The sequence below is a fragment of the Elaeis guineensis genome, chromosome 8, assembly GCF_000442705.2.
Source record: "Elaeis guineensis isolate ETL-2024a chromosome 8, EG11, whole genome shotgun sequence".
NCBI classification, from domain to species: Eukaryota; Viridiplantae; Streptophyta; class Magnoliopsida; order Arecales; family Arecaceae; genus Elaeis; species Elaeis guineensis.
In genome coordinates, this window is record NC_026000.2 from 65,366,639 (window position 1) to 65,384,370 (window position 17,732).

General features: G+C 45.1%; 1 protein-coding gene across 2 annotated transcripts; it reads left to right on the forward strand.

The window, feature by feature from the left end:
- The first annotated feature begins 751 nt into the window (after nt 1-751).
- On the forward strand, nt 752-17,526 carry LOC105036261 (nascent polypeptide-associated complex subunit beta). 2 transcript variants are annotated; one of them, XM_073261602.1, is made up of 7 exons: nt 816-903; nt 1,086-1,251; nt 15,261-15,328; nt 15,877-16,025; nt 16,120-16,176; nt 16,502-16,540; nt 17,116-17,526. In XM_073261602.1, the coding sequence occupies exons 3-7, from the start codon at nt 15,261-15,263 to the stop codon at nt 17,292-17,294; spliced, it is 492 nt and encodes a 163-aa protein (XP_073117703.1). In that variant the 5' UTR covers nt 816-903; nt 1,086-1,251; the 3' UTR covers nt 17,295-17,526. The 2 variants fall into 2 exon arrangements, with proteins under 2 accessions (XP_073117702.1, XP_073117703.1); XM_073261601.1 differs by lacking the exon at nt 1,086-1,251 and having other exon boundaries at nt 752-903.
- The last annotated feature ends 206 nt before the right edge of the window (nt 17,527-17,732 follow it).

Here is a 17,732-nt window from a genome sequence, read left to right on the forward strand (position 1 = left end):
TCTCTACAACGGATTCCGTGTGGCTCCACCATCTCTGGCAAGTCGCGACAACGGGCACCACTCCACTCTCCGGGCTCTACCACTCTCTGGCAAGTCGCGACAACGGACACCACCCCACTCTTCATAACAAACTCCATGTGGCCCTGAACGACCCCTGACGCCACTACTCTCCGTAACAAACTCCGCGCGGTTCTGAACGGCCCACTATCAGGCGGTTACAGACGTCGCTGTCAATCAGTTATGCTCTCCATCTATAAAAAGGGGACCCCCAGATACGTTCTTCTCTAAGCTCAAAACTCTATATCAAAATTTTGCTAAAATTTCCACTCGAGCACTCCATTTCTGTTGAAGCAGAGTACTGACTTGAGCGTCGGAGGGTCTTATCGGAGCACCCCCAACTCCAGTTTAGACTTCCCTTGCAGGTCCCGATGACGACCGCAGTCATCTCAACTCCAGCAACTCCAGCTTTGACAAAATTCTACACCAATAATATTAATGATAGCATTTTATCTAATATTTTTGAATTTTTTTTTTTTCACTTCTTATTTATCGTATTTCTATCCGTCCCTATGGCTCGTATTTCATCGTACATCGGATCGGAACCTGTATCTGGGCAAACCTGCATTCGAGTTTGCCGGGTTGGATTTAAATATGTTTCATGAACCCAATCGAACCCAATCAGCCGATGGATCCCAAAAAAACCGGGATGGATCCGTGCTAAAGGGGATATCGATTGCTCGCCGCCAGGCGCCGCCACGTTAGCCATTTCAGCACTATATAAGGTCCCAAACGCCATTCCTCTCATGTGGCCACTGAGAAGCCGAAACCCTAGCGTCCCTAAAACCCTCCTCCCCCCATTTGCTCTCTACCCTCTCTTCTTCTAGTCGCCGCGGTCCATCAGGGGTAAGATTCCTTCTTTCCCTTCTCGTTCTTCCGGATTTCTCCCGTACCAAATCTTTTCGGTTTTATATATTGACTTGTTAATCCATGTCTATGGCTCGAGATGAGATGATTCGATTTTATGGTCTTTATTCTGTTTTTGCACCTTTAATTTATTCTCTTCTTTTGTGTATTGAATTCAGCAGTTGGATCTGTGGCTCGAGACTTACAATGACGATAGATCTTGGAAATATTTTCTTCCCTCTCTAATGGTTTCTTCATGTGTTTCGGCTAAGGAAAACCGAGCAAAGAGTTTAGCATGGTTTAAATTGATGAAATATTTATTCTTCTAGTGAAGGAGCACAATGATGAGTAGATTGCTGCCTCTTTTTTCTGTGCATTATGGTCTTGAGATTTTCTTGCTTTAAAGTTGGAAAGTTGTCTGGTCAGCTAATGCAAAAGAGGGTATCGTTAATGCTAGTTTTATTAAATCTAATTTAGTGGGTGTTGGTTTGCCTGCGCCGTGAATCATGCTTTTTCTTCTTTGTTGGGGAGTTTTTTTTTGGTGGGGGGGGGGGTGTGGTAAGGTTTATCACTGGGTTTTGTACCGCATTTGTGTCCATTCAGTGTTCAAGGAAATACCTAAGAGAACAGATAACCTTCTGGGCTGTTGTACAATAGCCATAAGGTGGAGGACGGCTGGAAAATTTTTGTTGCTGTGTAAGGGGCATCCCAACTCCTTGTTTGTGTCATGTTGGGGGTCATATCAACTGAGCAGCTTTAGCTTTGCTCTGACTTGGCATGATAAGAGCTCGAATCCAGCTTGATTTGAAGCTAAATGAACCAAGCTTGAACCAGGAATATAGGCTCGAAGTTAACTTCTAGCTGAGCTAAAAATTGAGCTGACTTGATCGGGTCAGTTCCATAAGTCTTGAATATATTTAAGTTATATAAATATGTATGTAATACATAATGGATTATCAGATTAGGTTTTTAATTGTTGCAATTTATTATTTGGATCAATTAAATGTTAATATAGCTCTGAACCAAACCTTAAACTAAGCTTCAAAAATTGAGCTTTCATTTATGCTGGAACCAAATTTCATTTAACTCTCGTTGATTTGAGGTTGATTAAGGATTATCAAGCTGATTGAATAGCCTAGTGCACTCCTCAGCTCGAATTGAGCTCGAAATAGTGGTAAATAAATCAAGCTTGATCTGGGAGTGCTAGCTTAAAATAATTTTAAACCAAGCTTGATCAATCCCAAGCTCGATCAAGCTTCGCTTGATTACACCCCTAGTCATGTGTTATTTTGAGCTTTATCTCGGAGTGCAAGGTTGCAATTAATTTCAAACCAAGCTTGATCAAGCTTGGCTTCATTACACCCATAGTCATGTGTTATTGGATATTCACCTAGTCTAGTGTAGTTTTAGGTCCGTTGGGTGAATGAATGATGGGGTGGATAGATTTACTAAAAAGACCTCTCTAGGGAGATTTACTAAAGTAACTCTTTGTACCCTTTAAAGATTTTGTTTTTGGAACAGGGCTTTGTGATGTGGCATTTTTAACATAAACAAGAAAAGACATTAAAAGAATTATGCCTTTCCTAGATGCTAGGTCTTCTTTCTATTAACTTCAGAAATCATAAGGTACTGCTAAGTGGATATACCATCGCTTGTTTTCTATAATGGTTGTATTTATTATATTAAATAATTTGGAGCATGGGTGACTGTAGTGCTTTCTGGACATGTTCAGTAGCATTTATTAGGAACTTGGTCTGTTGCATGACAAGTGAACCTAAAGAAGGAAGGTGGACCATAAGGAAGTTAAAATTTGTGATAATAATCCATCCTCTCTGCTAGAGTATAATTTCATGAACATTTTGATGAGAGTATAACTTGGTCCTTCTAGGTATATGGGTCTGTATTTGAGGGACTCACGATATACAGATTCTTTGGTTGTCCAAAGAAATGAAATCTGAATATTGTGGGTTTTGTTAAATTTTCATGAGAAAGATGCTGATTGCTTAGTTTCTTTCATGTATCATTTGTTTAGTATGATGCTGGTATAAGCAAAATAATGGGCATTATTGTTTCATAGAAGAAGTTAAGTTTTTCCACATTTGTCACTAAAGGTTTTGGTTGTTGTTGGTTCTGTGTCAGTGTCATGCTGACATTTGGTGCTCCAAGTGTCCTCAAGTGTTTGGCACTTAAACCTCCAGAAATGTCCATGTGGGACACTTCCATGTGGTACAATATATTAAACATAATGAGTATGCTAAATATACTTGTTGGTGCAGAATTCCGCCGACGCCGGAGAAGCTGGAGTCGAGGGGTCGCGTCGCCGCCGGGACCTGCAAGGGAAGTCTAAATCGGAGTTGGGGGTGCTCCGGCAAGATCCTCCGACGCTCAAGTCAGTACTCTGCCTCAACAGAAATGTAGTGCTCGAATGAAAATTTTAGCAGAGTTTCGAGATAGAATTTTGAGCTTAGAGAGAACGTATCTGGGGGTCTTTTTATAGACGGAGAGCGTAACTGATTGACAGCGATGTCTGTAACCGCCTGGTAGTGGGCTGTTCAGGACCACGCGAATTTGTTACGGAGAGTAGTGGCGTCAGGGGCCGTTCAGGGCCACGTGGAGTTTGTTATGGAGAGTGGAGTGGTATCCATTGTCGTGACTTACCAGAGAGTGGTGGAGCCACGCGGAATCCATTACAGAGAGTGGAGCAGGGTAGTGGCCATTGTCGTGACTTGCCAGAGAGTTCGGATCTGTTGGCTGGAGCTCGGCTGGGATGTCTGATGGAGCGAAATAACTCTCTGTCTCATCAATCCAGGAGAAGTTCGGATGTTTTCGAGGTTGCTGACGGGCCTACTGTTGTCGGGTGCCTAGAGCGCTGATGCTGCAGGCGGGAGTCATCTGCTGAAGAAGCTCAGACGGGGATTTTTGTTGGAGAAGTTCAGTTTCATGAGGAGTCCGACAGAGGGTCGACCGACAGTGGACTTCGGATGGCGTTGCGGAGGTTCGTCCGTTGAAGGAGTCTGAAAGGTCCTGTGGAAGTCCGGTTGGCGTTGTTGAAGTCCGTATGGGGATCGCTTTGTCCTGTGGAAGTCCGATTGGCGTTGTTGAAGTCCGTATGGAGATTGCTTATTGAAGAAGCTCGGTTGAAGTCCGTCTGTAATAGGAGTTCGGAAGGAATTCGTTTACAGTAGAAGCTCGGATGGAATTCGCTTACAGTAGAGATCCGGAGTAGATCGTTCGTAGTAGAAGTTCGAAGTAGACTGCTTGTAGTAGAGGTTCGGAGTAGAGATCCTGTTGGTGGAGGCTGTTCGTCGTAGAAGTTCGTCTGTGATCCACCCATTGTAGAAGTTCGGACGGAGCCCGGTCCTGGTAGGAGTTCGGATGAAGCCCACCTGCAATAGAAATTCGGGGTAGAGGTCCAGCTCTCGTGGGAGCTCGGGTGAAATCCAGAAGGCGGTCGACCGTCGTAGAAATTTGGATAGAGTTTGGTTACTGTAGAAGTCCTGCTGTTGGGAAAGTTGGTCAATGACGAAGTCCGGAGGAAGTTCGGAGTAGAGTCGATCGTGGCTGGAAGAAGTCTGGAAGAGATTCGGAGAATAGTCAATCACTGCAGAAAATTGGCTGATATTGAAGTCCAAAGAGCATTTGGAGCAGCTCGGTACGTGAATGGAGGAGCTCATTATCGGAGAAGTCTGGATGGTAATATGGAAGTTCGGACGGTCGAGGGAGTTCAGAAAGACGCCACACAAGGTCGGAAGCCGGAAAAGCCCTGGAAGAGTCGGCCGTTTACAAACTTCGGTTGGGGTTATTTTACACCCAACAACAGTCCTACTACTTCCGAGTTCGGATTCCGAATGAAGAAAGTACAGAGAAACTTTCACAGTCGAAGTTGTCTTTTTCGATTTTCGTACTCGGTTGCTTCTAGATATTTTGTCGTTTGGCGCGCTGGTGCTGGAGCCTTTTCAAATCAAGGTGATCCGAAAGATTTTTTTAAAATTTTCGTTGGAGCGTTGCTCTAGGTACGGCGCAATAATGGCTCTGTCAGCTGTCAGCTGCTTTCAGCCACCTGCTATGGTGAGTGGGACACGCGGCGAGTGTAGGTCGGCCAGAGGAGATCTGCAATCATTACTGCATCGGGCCTTGTTGCCTATTTAAACCCGCTCCCCCTCCAGAGATTTCACTTAGTCTGAGAGTCCTGTTGGTGCCTTCTTCTTCTTCCTGAGAGCTTCGTCCTTCCTCAGCGTCATTTTCGACGTTAGGTGTTCTTCGAGTCGTCCCTATCTCTGCATCTCTGCATCTCTGTATTTTTCGAACTAGCCTAGGTTAGTTTCAGAACTCCCCTCTTTGTTTTTTCTCTTGCTGTTCTTTTTTCGTTTTTCTTCTGTCACATTCCATCAGTTCAGTTTTCTACGAACTTTCTGTTTCTTATTTTTCCCAATTTTTTCGGGGTTTTTATGGTTTTTGTTCAATTCAAAATGTCTTCTAGCACTTCCTCCTCTAGCAGTTCTAGGAGTTCGTCCGTCTCCGCTCCCCAAGACCTTAGCTCTGTAGAAGAATCTCGTTTGGTCTTTGTACCAGACACCATCTCCAGTTCTCTGACTTCGGAGGAACTCTCACTGATTAGGATTCAGTACGGGGTTCTTCCGGAGTACGAACTGGAGCTCTCCAGGTCAACTGGTCGGGCTAGCGCTCCTCCCCCTGGCTGCTTCTGTTTATATCAAGAAGCTTTCCACGCCGGACTTCGACTTCCGCTCTCATCTTTTGTCATCGCTCTCTTTCGCTTTTTAAACATTTCTTTAGTTTCGGTAGCGCTGAATTTCTTTAGATTTCTGATAGGATTTCTTTTCCTCTGTTGCCTAGCCGAAGTCCAGCCAACCCTTTCCTTGTTTAGGAATTTCTATACTTTCCAGCGTCATCCCTCGGCAAAGGACTGGTGGTACTTCCCCCAGTTCGGTAGAAAGGGATTGTTGAAAGGCGTCCTCTCTTCTATCCACAATTGGAAGGAGAGGTTCTTCTACGTCCGATGCCCGACCTTGGAGTTGGGATTACCCTTCTGGGGCTCTCTGAGGGATTCCGTCCGTCGGGCTTCTAGCCTGAAAAGGGACGACCTCGAAGCATCCAGTAAACTCGAGGCCTATCCAGCCCCCCTCCTCTCTGAACTTCTGAAGGAACAACTCGTGTTCAACGTCGGTTTGAGCCTCTTGACCCTGTCGGTACTATCATTATTACAAAAAAAAAATTATTTTTTCTTTTTTTTTTGCTTTCTCTTTCTCTTATTCTATTTCTGAGCCGTGTCGATCTTCTTTTATTGCAGACATGGACACAGGTGTGGCTCGGAGGTTAGTCCAGGGTCTCAAGACCCACAAGAGAAAAAGTGCCGCGACTTCGGGGCCGGCGAAGAGAGCCAGGACAGAAGAGACGAGCTCGGCCGCGCCTGCTCAGGTGGCCGTTGCCGTCGACGCTCCCTCTGACGTCGAGCCCGAAGTCCCCTGAGCCTCTTCACGGAGCCCCCCGGTCGAGATTTTTGCTCTAGAGGCTCGTCTCGAGGGGGCACCAGGGGCCGAAAGGAGGAGGAAGAAGACCTTGGCCCGCAAGAGCCACAGCCGCAAGGCTGCCATCGAGGGGGTCGGCGGCTCCGAGGAAGATCTGGGGAAAATTCCTTCAACAATAGGGATTTAATAAAGAGGCCGGTCGAAGGGTGCATTCTGCCTGAGGTCGTCCACAGGATTGTCCTTGCTGATCCTGAGCTGCGGGTCTGGGACTCTCTGGGATCTTTTCTCGAGGTAGGTCAATTCACTTTTTCCTTCTTGCTTTTTTACTTAGTTTACTTAGCCTTTATATTGACTCTCCGGCTTCTCTTGCAGATTGGACACCAGCTCATCGCCAACGTCGAGGCGATGAAGATCGCCAAGAGGGAGGCAGCCTGGGCGGAGGAAGGTCGTCTGGCCGAGGCCGCCCGCCTCGAGGAGAAGATTGTCGAGGTCACATGTCTCCAGGAGGTGTTGCAGAAGGAGGGACAAATCTCGTCCGATCTGAGGGTCGCCTTAGAGGAGGAAAGAAAGAAGGGCAGAGGCCGAGGTCTCTGAACTGAAGGTGCAGGTCTTCGAGCTGAAGGCGCGGATCCTATCCTAGTCTCGGAGGCAGGGGCTCGAGCGGTAGAAGAGTTCAAGACCTCCCGAGATGGAGGATCTGCAGGTCCAGTTCGGTCAGGATGCTTTCATCAAGGGCTTCGAGCTCTGCAAGAGAAGGTGGTCGAAAAATTTTTCGAACTGGATCTCGGCTTCTTGGATGACGCGTCCGACGATGAAGCCGGATCTTCCGAAGCTGTGGTCGATCCTCCTCTAGCTGGGACCTCCTCGATTGCCGCGGTTGTCGTGACCGACCTTCCGGGGGCACCGAGCTCCTCCACTTCTGTCTCAGAGGTCCGAAACCTCTAGTTTTGTATTTTTTCTTTATGGCGACTTTTCTTTGTTCTCTTGTACTTAAAAACTATTTAGTCAATGAAATCGGATGCTTCTTTACAGAGAGCTTTTTTTTTTCCTTCTGCATTCTTTTCCTTCTCTTTTGTCTTCTTGCACTGATTTGAGTTGTGGCGTTCTTGTCTCCCAACGACAGTGTCCTGCCGAAGCTTTTCCCTTATCACAGGGAATTTCTCTGAAGTCGATGATCCGGGACCTCAGAAGGGAAGTTCGTCACTTGATGGAGAAATCCAAGAAGCTGGATGACGAACTTCACCGGCTGAGGAAGAGCCATTCGGAAGTCACTGCGGAGGTTACTCGCTTTTGGGACCTTCACAAGAAGGGTTTCATGGAATACACCCGGAGGAAGGCCGACTTCGTGGCGGAGCTTGAGGAACTCCGACAACGCGCCAGCGATCGATTTTGGACTCAGGCTTCCAAGATCAGCTCTCTTGAAGTTGAGTTGGCGGCTGCACGGGAGAAGATCGGCCAGTTGGAAGGGAGCTCATCCTGGCTCACAGCTCAGGCCGAACGCGATCGAGACTGGTCGAAAAATTTTCCGACCTTCAAAAACAGCTGCAGGATGCTGAGGCGAACTACAACGCCTATCGAGTCGGCTGGTGCGGGCAAGTAGAGGACTATCGAAGGAAGCTCAAGATGGCGACCGACGAAGTTGCCCGCCTTCAGAGGCAGTTGTCTGAAAGAGTCCAGCCCGCCTTTGCACAAGGCTCCGACGAGCTCCGCTCCTTGAGGGGGACCATGGAAGAACTATCTGTGGCCCTTGGACAGGAGAAGGCCGAACTGCAGCGGCTGAAGATTCAGCTGGCCCACGAGCAGCAGACGGTCAAGGATGCCGAGGGGAGTCTGAGGTCCTGAGGAAGAGGCTTCGAGAGTCGGAGGGCAAAAGCCGGCGGTTTCACCAGATGTACCGGAAAATGCTGCTAAGAAAGATGGAACTAGAAGAAGTCGAAAATTAAAAGCAGTCTCTAATAATGTCTGGAACCGAGAGCTCGAAGTCGGAAGAAGTCGAGCTTCCTTAAAGCTTCTTTTTACCTTTCGTCCTTCCATGTATTCTTTTTCTTTTCTTGTCGTTTTTCTTTTTTGGGCCTCCAGGGCTTTGTAATGTACACTTCACTAATGAAATGAAAAGGAAAATTTTCATTACTTTGTACATGCTTGTATTAAGTTGTCGTTTACCGAACTTCTTTTGTCTTCCATTTTGTTCGACGTGGCGGTGTTTGTAATTCCTCGTCTATTCTTGCTTTGAGTCGTCGTTTATCGAATTTTTTTTGTCTTTTGTCTTGTTCGATGTCGACGTTGTTTGAAGGTTCCTGATCGCCGTCGTGTTGATTTTCCCTTTTTGTTCATGACCGTAGGTCTTTTTGAGGCCATTTGAGTTTGACGTTTCCTCCGGTGCTCGAGCTTGGGGGCCCGAACTTCTCATTGCCTTGAGGAAGTCGATTTTTCCTCGGCCTGTGTTGAGTTTCCTCCTAACGACTGAGGATTTTTGATAAGAGTCTCCTTTCTCATTGAGACGAGGTCCCTTATGTCTTCGATGTAGTCTATTTTTCACTTATCACTGGTGTAGTTCGTCGCTCTCCCTTTTCATCCCCCTTGTTTTTGTGTTCGAGTGAGGGTTTTTCCTCTGCTCTTAACGGGGCCGTGGGAGTGTAGAGAAGTCGTAAGGAGGCTTTCCTCTTCATCCGGTCTTGATCGATCGGATCTTCGTTTGTGTCAGGACGAGGTTCTCCTTCTGTTCCCGACAGTCAATTTCAGCTCATATTAGGACGAGGTTCTCTTCCTGTTCTTAACAGGGCTGTGGGGGCACGCAGGGTTGTTGTAAGAGCCTCTTCCCTCATCCGGTCTCTAGATATCCGGGCCTTCGACTTTGCTCATGTTAGGGCGAGGTTCTCCTCCTGTTCCTAACATGCCTGTGGGGGCACATAAGGGCCGTTGTAAAGGTCTCTCCCCCTATCCGGTCTCTGGATAACCGGGCCTTCGACTTTGCTCATGTTAGGATGAGGTTCTCCTCCTATTCCTAACATGGCTGTGGGGGCACATAAGGGCCGTTGTAAGGGCCTCTCTCCCCATTCGGTCTTAAAATAATTGGCCTTTGACTTTGCTCATATTAGGATGAGGTTCTCCTCCTATTCCTAACATGGCTGTGGGGGCATATAAGGGCCGTTGTAAGGACCTCTCCCCCCATCCGGTCTTAAAATAACGGACCTTTGACTTTGCTTATGTTAGGACGAGGTTCTCCTCCTGTTCCTAACATGGCTGTAGGGGCACATAAGAGCCGTTGTAAGGGCCTCTCTCCCTATCCAGTCTTAAAATAAATGGGCCTTCGACTTTGCTCATGTTAGGACGAGGTTCTCCTCCTGTTCCTAATACGCTTAGTTTCGATTGTCGGAAGGAGCTACTCCTATCGTTAGAGCTCATGTCAAAAGAAAAGATATGCAAATATGAAAGAAACTTTTATTTAAGACAAAGTTATTGATAATACATTCGTAGATTTTTCGAATCCATAGCCGCGGAAGATTTGCTCCCCGTCGGGGTCCTCCAGAAATGGAGTTGATAATCCCAATTAGAGATCGATCTTCAGGTTGCTCCTCCCTCCTTGGCGGCTCCGGTTGCGGTAGGGCCCTCGGCCGATCTTTCCTACCTTCAAGTCAGCGTCGAATGAACCTGTCGAGCCGACCTCGTCTGATGAGCTCCTCGATCTCGTTCGGAGCTGAATGCACTCCGTGTCGTGGCCGTGGTCATGATGATAGAGGCAGAACTTGTTAGAGTTACGCTTTCTGAGGTGTGTGCATCCTTTCCGGCCTTGGCAGCTGCTTCCTAACCTCCATCAGCACTTGAGTTTTCGATGCGTTGAGAGGGGCGTAGCTGTGAAATCTTTCTGAGAGAGAGCCCCGCCGAACTTTGCGATCCGGGCTTCTCTGCCTACGAGCTCGGAGAGGAGTCTGGACACGCTTGTATCCGGAGGGAGTTTGAGAACGTGGTCGAGCTTCACTCGGTCCTTTTTCAACTGCGGGCTTGTTGGAGTCTCCCGCCTGTCGCTCTTTCGCGGCCTCCTCGTCCTTCATCTTGAAGGCTTCTTCTGCTCGGGATATCCTTCGGTCCGAGCCAGCAAATCAGCAAAGTTCCTGGGATACTTTTTTTTTAGGAAAAACAGAAGATCGTTCTTTTGAAGACCGCCCTTCAGGGTGGCCATCGCAACCGATTGGTTCAAGTTTCGGACCTTCAACCGGCGATGTTAAAACGGTTGACGTAAGCTCGAATGGATTCTCCCTCCTTTTGCTTGATGTTGATGAGGGATTCCGAACCTCTCCGGGGACGCCGGCTGCTGACAAAATGAGCAACGAATTAGTGGCTCATCTGATCAAAGGAGAAGATAGTACCTGGCTTTAGTGTCGAGTACCAATTTTTGCCGCTCCCTTCAAGTAGACGGAAAGCTCGACATAGGATGGCGTCTGGTGCGTCATAAGCAGCATCATTGTCCGGAAGGCCTCCAGGTGGTCAACCGAATCCGAGGTCTCGTCGTAGTTCTCGAATTGGGGGAGTTTGAAGTTCGGCGGGATTGGCTCCTGCATGATCATTTGAGAGAAAGGAGGGTCAGTGCAGATGTCCTCACTGTAGGCAGTGGGAGCATGGTGGAGCTCTTCGATCCACCGGTTCATCTCTCGGAATCTTTCATCCAAGAGATCCTCTCGACTGCGAGTCTTGAGAGTCTTCTGGTGGAACTGAGGTAGGGACTCTCCGGGGGTGGAATCGTGATCGGATGGTGGGCTCTCCGCCTTCTGCTTCCCCTTTTCGGGGAAGACGGGGCGACTTGCCCAAGTGGCCCGCCCGATCGTCGGATTCTGAAACTCCGGCGATGCTCTTTCCAGCGCACTGATGCCTGCGGTTGCTACGGCTGCTTCTGCATGGCCTGCACTGCTTCGGTGAGGCCCCTGACCTGCTGAACCAGCAAGTCAAACTGCTCCATGCCGACTGTCGTTGCCGGAGGAGCTAGGGAAACTGGAGACGTGGCCGGAGTTTGCGGAGCTCGCTGAGATCTGGCCGCGGAGGCCGTGGATCGCCTGGTGGATGCCTTTCGGAAAGGCATCAGGTGGAGATCTGGCAGGAGAAGAAGTAGATGTCGGAGAAGGTGACCGGAGACAGTCCTGTTGAGCACTCCTTTAAGAACAAGGGTACTGCGAAGACACAGCTCTTCCTCTAGCGTCAATTCTGTTGGTGCAGAATTTCGCCGATGCGGAGAAGCTGGAGTCGAGGGGTCGCGTCCGCCGTCGGGATCTGCAAGGGAAGTCTAAACCGGAGTTGGGGGTGCTCCGGCAAGATCCTCCGACGCTCAAGTCAGTACTCTGCCTCAATAGAAATGGAGTGCCCGAATGAGAATTTTAGCAGAGTTTCGAGATAGAATTTGAGCTTAGAGAGAACGTATCTGGGGGTCTCTTTTTATAGACGAAGAGCGTAACTGATTGATAGCAATGTCTGTAACCGCTTGGTAGTGGGCCGTTCAGGGCCAGCGGAGTTTGTTACGGAGAGTAGTGGTGTCAGGGGCCGTTCAGGGCCACGTGGAGTTTGTTACGGAGAGTGGAGTGGTGTCCATTGTCGCGACTTGCCAGAGAAGGTGGAGCCACGCGAAATCTGTTACAGAGAGTGGAGCAGGATAGTGGCCATTGTCGTGACTTGCCAGAGAGTTCGGATCTGTCGGTTGGAGCTCGGCTGGGATGTCTGATGGAGCGAAATGGCTCTCTGTCTCATCAATCCAGGAGAAGCTCGGATGTTTCCGAGGTTGCTGACGGGTCTACTGTTGTCGGGTGCCTAGAGCGTTGATGCTGCAGGCGGGAGTCATCTGTTGGAGAAGCTCGGACGGGGATTTTCTGTTGGGGAAGTCTGGTTTCATGAGGAGTCCGGCAGAGGGTCGACCGGCAGTGGACTTCGGATGGCGTTGCGGAGGTTTGTCCGCTAAAGGAGTCTGAAGGGTCCTGTGGAAGTCCGGTTGGCGTTGTTGAAGTCCGTATGGGGACCGCTTTGTCCTGTGGAAGTCCGGTTGGCGTTGTTGAAGTGCGTATGGGGACCGCTTATTGAAGAAGCTCGGCTGAAGTCCGCCTGTAACAGGAGTTCGGAAGGAATTCGTTTACAGTAGAAGCTCGGATGGAATTCGCTTACAGTAGAGATCCGAAGTAGACCGCTCGTAGTAGAAGTTCGGAGTAGACTGCTTGTAGTAGAGGTTCGGAGTAGAGATCCTGCTGGTGGAGGCTGTTCGTCGTAGAAGTTCGTCTGTGATCCACCCACTGTAGAAGTTCGGACGGAGCCCGGCCCTGGTAGGAGTTCGGATGAAGCCAATCTGTAATAGAAATTCGGGGTAGAGGTCCGGCTCTCGTGGGAGCTCGGGTGAAATCCAGAAGGCGTTCGATCGCCGTAGAAACTTGGATGGAGTCTGGTTACTGTAGAAGTTCTGCTGTTGGGGAAGTTCGGCCATTGACGAAGTCCGGAGGAAGTTCGGAGTAGAGTCGATCGTGGTTGGAAGAAGTTTGGAAGAGATTCGGAGAATAGTCGATCACTGTAGAAAATCGGTTGATATTGAAGCCCAAAGAGCATTTGGAGCAGCCCGGTACGTGAATGGAGGAGCTCATTATCGGAGAAGTCCGGATGGTAATATGGAAGCTCGGACGGTCGAGGGAGTTCAGAAAGATGCCACACAAGGTCGGAAGCCGGAAAAGCCTGGAAGAGTCGGCCGTTTACAAACTTCGGCTGGGGTTATTTTACATCCAACAATACTGATGGTTTGGGAAAGCTAACTAATGGTACCTTTTATTAAAGATAAAGAAAACTTATATGCATGCCATAATGACATAAATGAAAGAGAAAATAATAGGTGACACTTCACTAGAAGAGTCCCAGCACTTCAGTGTAATAGGTGAGGACTACAGGTGTCATCAATAGTAATAAGGTGTTCTTTAACATGATGTTCCAAAGCAGCCATGCTAGTTGCTGTCACTTACACCAAAAGATTGGTACTCCAATTTTGGAGTTTCTTCTTGTGTCATGTCAGGCATTTTGTATTTTTATAAACCGGAGCATCTAGAGAACACGACTATGAGGGTTCTGTGGTTGGAAAAGTTTGTGCTTGTCATGAATTCTAAATAGATATTACCACAGTTCCTCAATTTTTAAAATTTTTCTGGGAAACCATTGTGATTGTTATCGGATGTTCTCTCATTAGCAAGCACTATGCTTTTGCAAGCTGTCAAAGCACAATGATTGTGTTGTCCATTGCTGGATTTGTGTGATTTCCATGGATGGAAACGGCGACTACTAGGTATTCAGTTGATGTGCCTTGTTATTTGTGTTGATGGGGTAACTGATAAGGCATAAATGGAAATGTTTCTTGCAGGAAGAGCTATGAATTTTTTCTTGTTTGGTCTTTTGAGCGAGTTACCTTTGTGACTGTATTTGGCATTGGCTATTTATTTTGGTTGAGTTATTCTGCTCTTTGGTGAGAATGGGTTGGAACTGTCTCATCTCTCGTTAGGCAAGGTAAAACTTTGAATAACCTGTATCTATGGGTTCTTCTAAGTTGCCTTCCTTGATCCTGAAAGTATTTAATTGGACCTAATCTTGCCTAGAGTAATTGCTCTGTAGATGAATCTCAAATCTAATGTGAAGCGATCTTTCATGATAAGGATTGAGTTGTAAGCAACAATGAGGGAGAAACTTCAGGGATCTGGTAGCAAATCTTAATATTCGTTTTGATTGGTTCATTAAAATAGATACTTCTTAAAATCATTCAATTTTTTTGTAAATAAAATATATAAATATTTGGAAACATGTGTCGATTTTTGATTAGATGCATGACTGAAAAAGCAACATAGTGTCTCATTTCTACCGCAGTCAGCATGTGTTTTAACATGTCTAGTGAAATAAACATAACATCCAGTAGTTTAGTATATCTGCATACAATCGTGTAGGCCCATATTGTATTTTAATTTTGACCAATAAAGGCTGTGAAGACATTTTTCCATGAGAGCTGTGCCTCCTAATGAGGTTGCTAATTTTATGTGATAGTGGGATATTGGTGATAAACAAGTCAATTAAAAAAACAACATCTAATGAACCATAAAAAAATGGTTTTTTACATGTTTTAACATTCTCATGATATTATTATGTTGGACCTTATGATCTTCTATATGTATTTGGATTTGATGATGTTCTTTGACCTGGATCAGCTCCGTATTGTGAAATCCCTTTCATTGACGGTAAGATCTTCATAACAATGGAAAGTATCCTAACTAGCCGAAGTTGTTTTAATTGACCAGTAGATTGTTGTGCATGGTTTTCATTTAATTGTTGATATTCAGTGCTCTTTAGCGTCTACAATCATACGAGGTTGACAATCTAGAACTCTGGAATGGTCTTTTGACCAAGAATGGAGATCTTTCTTCGTGTAGTTCTAGTTATGGCATTCTTAAGGGTTTTACACACACACACACACGCACACACACACACACACATATACATACATGTATACATACATGTATATATATATACACACACACACATATACATACACATATTTGCGCGTATGCAAATATATAGTTGCATATATATGTATATGCATATATGTAGCATATTTCATATTTTAAAACAACCTTAAAACATAATATGTCCGCATTGACAACAAGCAGCCTTTACTGATTCATCTCTCAGCTTTTTGTACCTTATGTTGTCCTATTATCTGGAATTATTGGTTATATCTTGTGTCAGTAATTTTCTTTCTGCATTTTGAGTCTTTTGTAAGCTGTGGTATTTGTTCCTGTAATAGTTACTATTCTTTGAAACAAGAAAGCAGCTACAGATACCCTGCATTGTTGACATTTATTATTTTACCTCAAGCAGATGGATAGGGATAAGCTCATGAAGATGGCTGGCGCTGTTCGCACTGGTGGAAAGGGCAGCATGCGCAGGTTCTGAACATTTTCTTCTTGTTTTTTTTTTTTTTTTAATCATATTGCAATGTGAAGATGTAAATATTGCTGAAATGCTTGCAGGGGTGCTTAAAAGATTTTGAGAGGTCAAATATTGAACTAAATAATAGATGCAAGATATTGAGATATGGTGACAAACTTTTGGGATTCTTGGTTGGGATGTGTGTCTTCGGGAGAAATGATTACATTTCAAACAGCATTGTTCAGGCTTTCTAATAGGTTTTTAGATTTAAAGAATGACATCTTATAAGAGTCGAGTAGATTTTTCATGTAAACTTTTGGTAGATTAACATCTAATTGTATTTAGAAGCCAAGGAAATAAAATATGGTCATGAGTACAATGGAACCTGTCAAACTGGGCATTATGCAACATTTGTTTCTCATGTTTATGTTAAATGAGTATGATGAATGGTACATACTAAGTTTTGAGGTTTAAAACCAGTAAGCCTTTTTGTCAAGGATCATAATATATTTTATATATGGCTTTGAATATATTTGTTTATGTTTCCATCTTGTACTTCTACCAGGAAGAAGAAGGCAGTTCACAAAACAACAACAACAGATGACAAAAGGCTTCAGAGTACTTTAAAGAGAATTGGGGTGAATGTGATCCCTGCTATAGAAGAAGTGAATATTTTCAAAGATGATCTTGTTATCCAATTTTTGAATCCCAAAGGTAGAAAAACACATGGCGAAGCAGAGAGATAAAGCTTATGGCAAGAAATCAGTTCATAACTTTTGGTTTGCTAATTCCATTGTTTCTCTTTCAGTGCAAGCTTCCATTGCAGCCAATACATGGGTTGTCAGCGGTTCTCCACAGACTAGAAGTACTGTCATTTCTTATTTGAATATATCATGAATATCAAAATATAAAAAATTAGTTGATTTTTTAAAAAAAAACTTAGTACCTATTCCTTTGAAATATGTGGAACTTTAACTTTGGTCATTAAATCAAGGATGTTTGTGCTGTCACAGGACAGCTAGCCACATATTGGTTAACCCTTTATGAATCTGGCTTTTACTCTTTGATTGCACAATCTTGATTGAATTAAAATTCCTTTTTCTTTTTTTAAGTACTTTCTCCCTAATTCGTCTTTATTTGCGAGTTCTTCTCCTGATTCCATTTCTCATATATGAAATTGTCTGCTACAGAACTTCAGGATCTGCTTCCAGGGATCATCAATCAACTAGGTAACTTGATCTCTTCAGGGTGCTTTATGTATTCATTTTTAGTAAATTTACTTTTTTTTGGTACGCAGAAGTGTCAGTTTTTTATACCTGTTCATGAAATCATCTGTCCTCTGCTTTCATTACTCTTTTTCATCCATCATCAACTTGTGATAGTTTTGTCTTGCCTGATGCATGCACTCATTTAGTTAAATCTACTTTTGAATTTTGATTTAACTTTTGATTTTATGTATATATGATTGTTTTTTTAAAACCAAATTTTTGTATATTTGCTAGCTTGCAATTGTGTATATTTCATGGTGACACATTTTATTGTTTTCTGAAGGTGACATCCATTTTCAGTTTGTCTTTTTGGTGGGTGGGTGCGCTACGTTGCATGTGTTAATTCTTTGGGTGGGACTAACAATCCAAATAATGAAAAATTTGGGATATGAGTTAGTTGCCTAGGTAGCTTTCTTTCAGTGTATTAAAAACAAAGAAAATAAAATTCAGTATGTTTTGCTAGCGCTGTTGTAACAAGGTCCTGAAATTCCAGAGTCTTCCAGCGAAGGTTGCTGAGCTTTCATGTCTCTGTTCAGGTCCTGATAACTTAGACAATCTGAGGCGGCTTGCTGAACAGTTCCAGAAGCAGGCACCACCAGCTGCTGGTGTCAACACTGTGGACAATGACGATGATGATGTCCCTGAACTTGTGGCAGGAGAGACATTTGAAGCAGCTGCCGATGAAACTAAAGCCAATGAGGCCCCAGCTTCATAAAGGTTACAAAGTCTAGATTTCTTTTTTTTTTTTTCCAATCTTAAGCTATCATTAGTCTCTCTGTTTTCTTTTCTGCGACTTGTTGGGGAAAGCAGCCGTTTTGTGTTGTAATGGAAGGACCGCGGTTAGTCCCTTTGGCCGTGCCAGTAGGAGATTCACCTGTTTCCTGGATTGAGTTGATGAATTACTGAAGGATCTATTTTTAATTTTATATAATCGAGCCATTTCAACCTGATGCTTGTTATTCGTACTGCCATTTTATTTGGAGATTTTCTAAAAGCACTAGTCTGCTAGCTCAACCAGTCTCATTATTGGCAGAGATCAACATCAGTTGTTAGCTCTGTTTCGGAAGCGGCAAATTCGTGCCTCACCGTGTGTTTATTCTTTTGTTTTTATTGTTTTCTCTGTGTGAACGTGGTCATATAGTTTGTTCAGAGA

Coding starts and splice junctions, on each gene's coding strand:
- LOC105036261 (XM_073261601.1), top strand. CDS start 15,261: ATGGATAGGGATAAGCTCATGAAGATGGCTGGCGCTGTTCGCACTGGT. Junction 15,329..15,876: donor GGAAAGGGCAGCATGCGCAG/GTTCTGAACATT, acceptor TACTTCTACCAG/GAAGAAGAAGGCAGTTCACA. Junction 16,177..16,501: donor CGGTTCTCCACAGACTAGAA/GTACTGTCATTT, acceptor TGTCTGCTACAG/AACTTCAGGATCTGCTTCCA.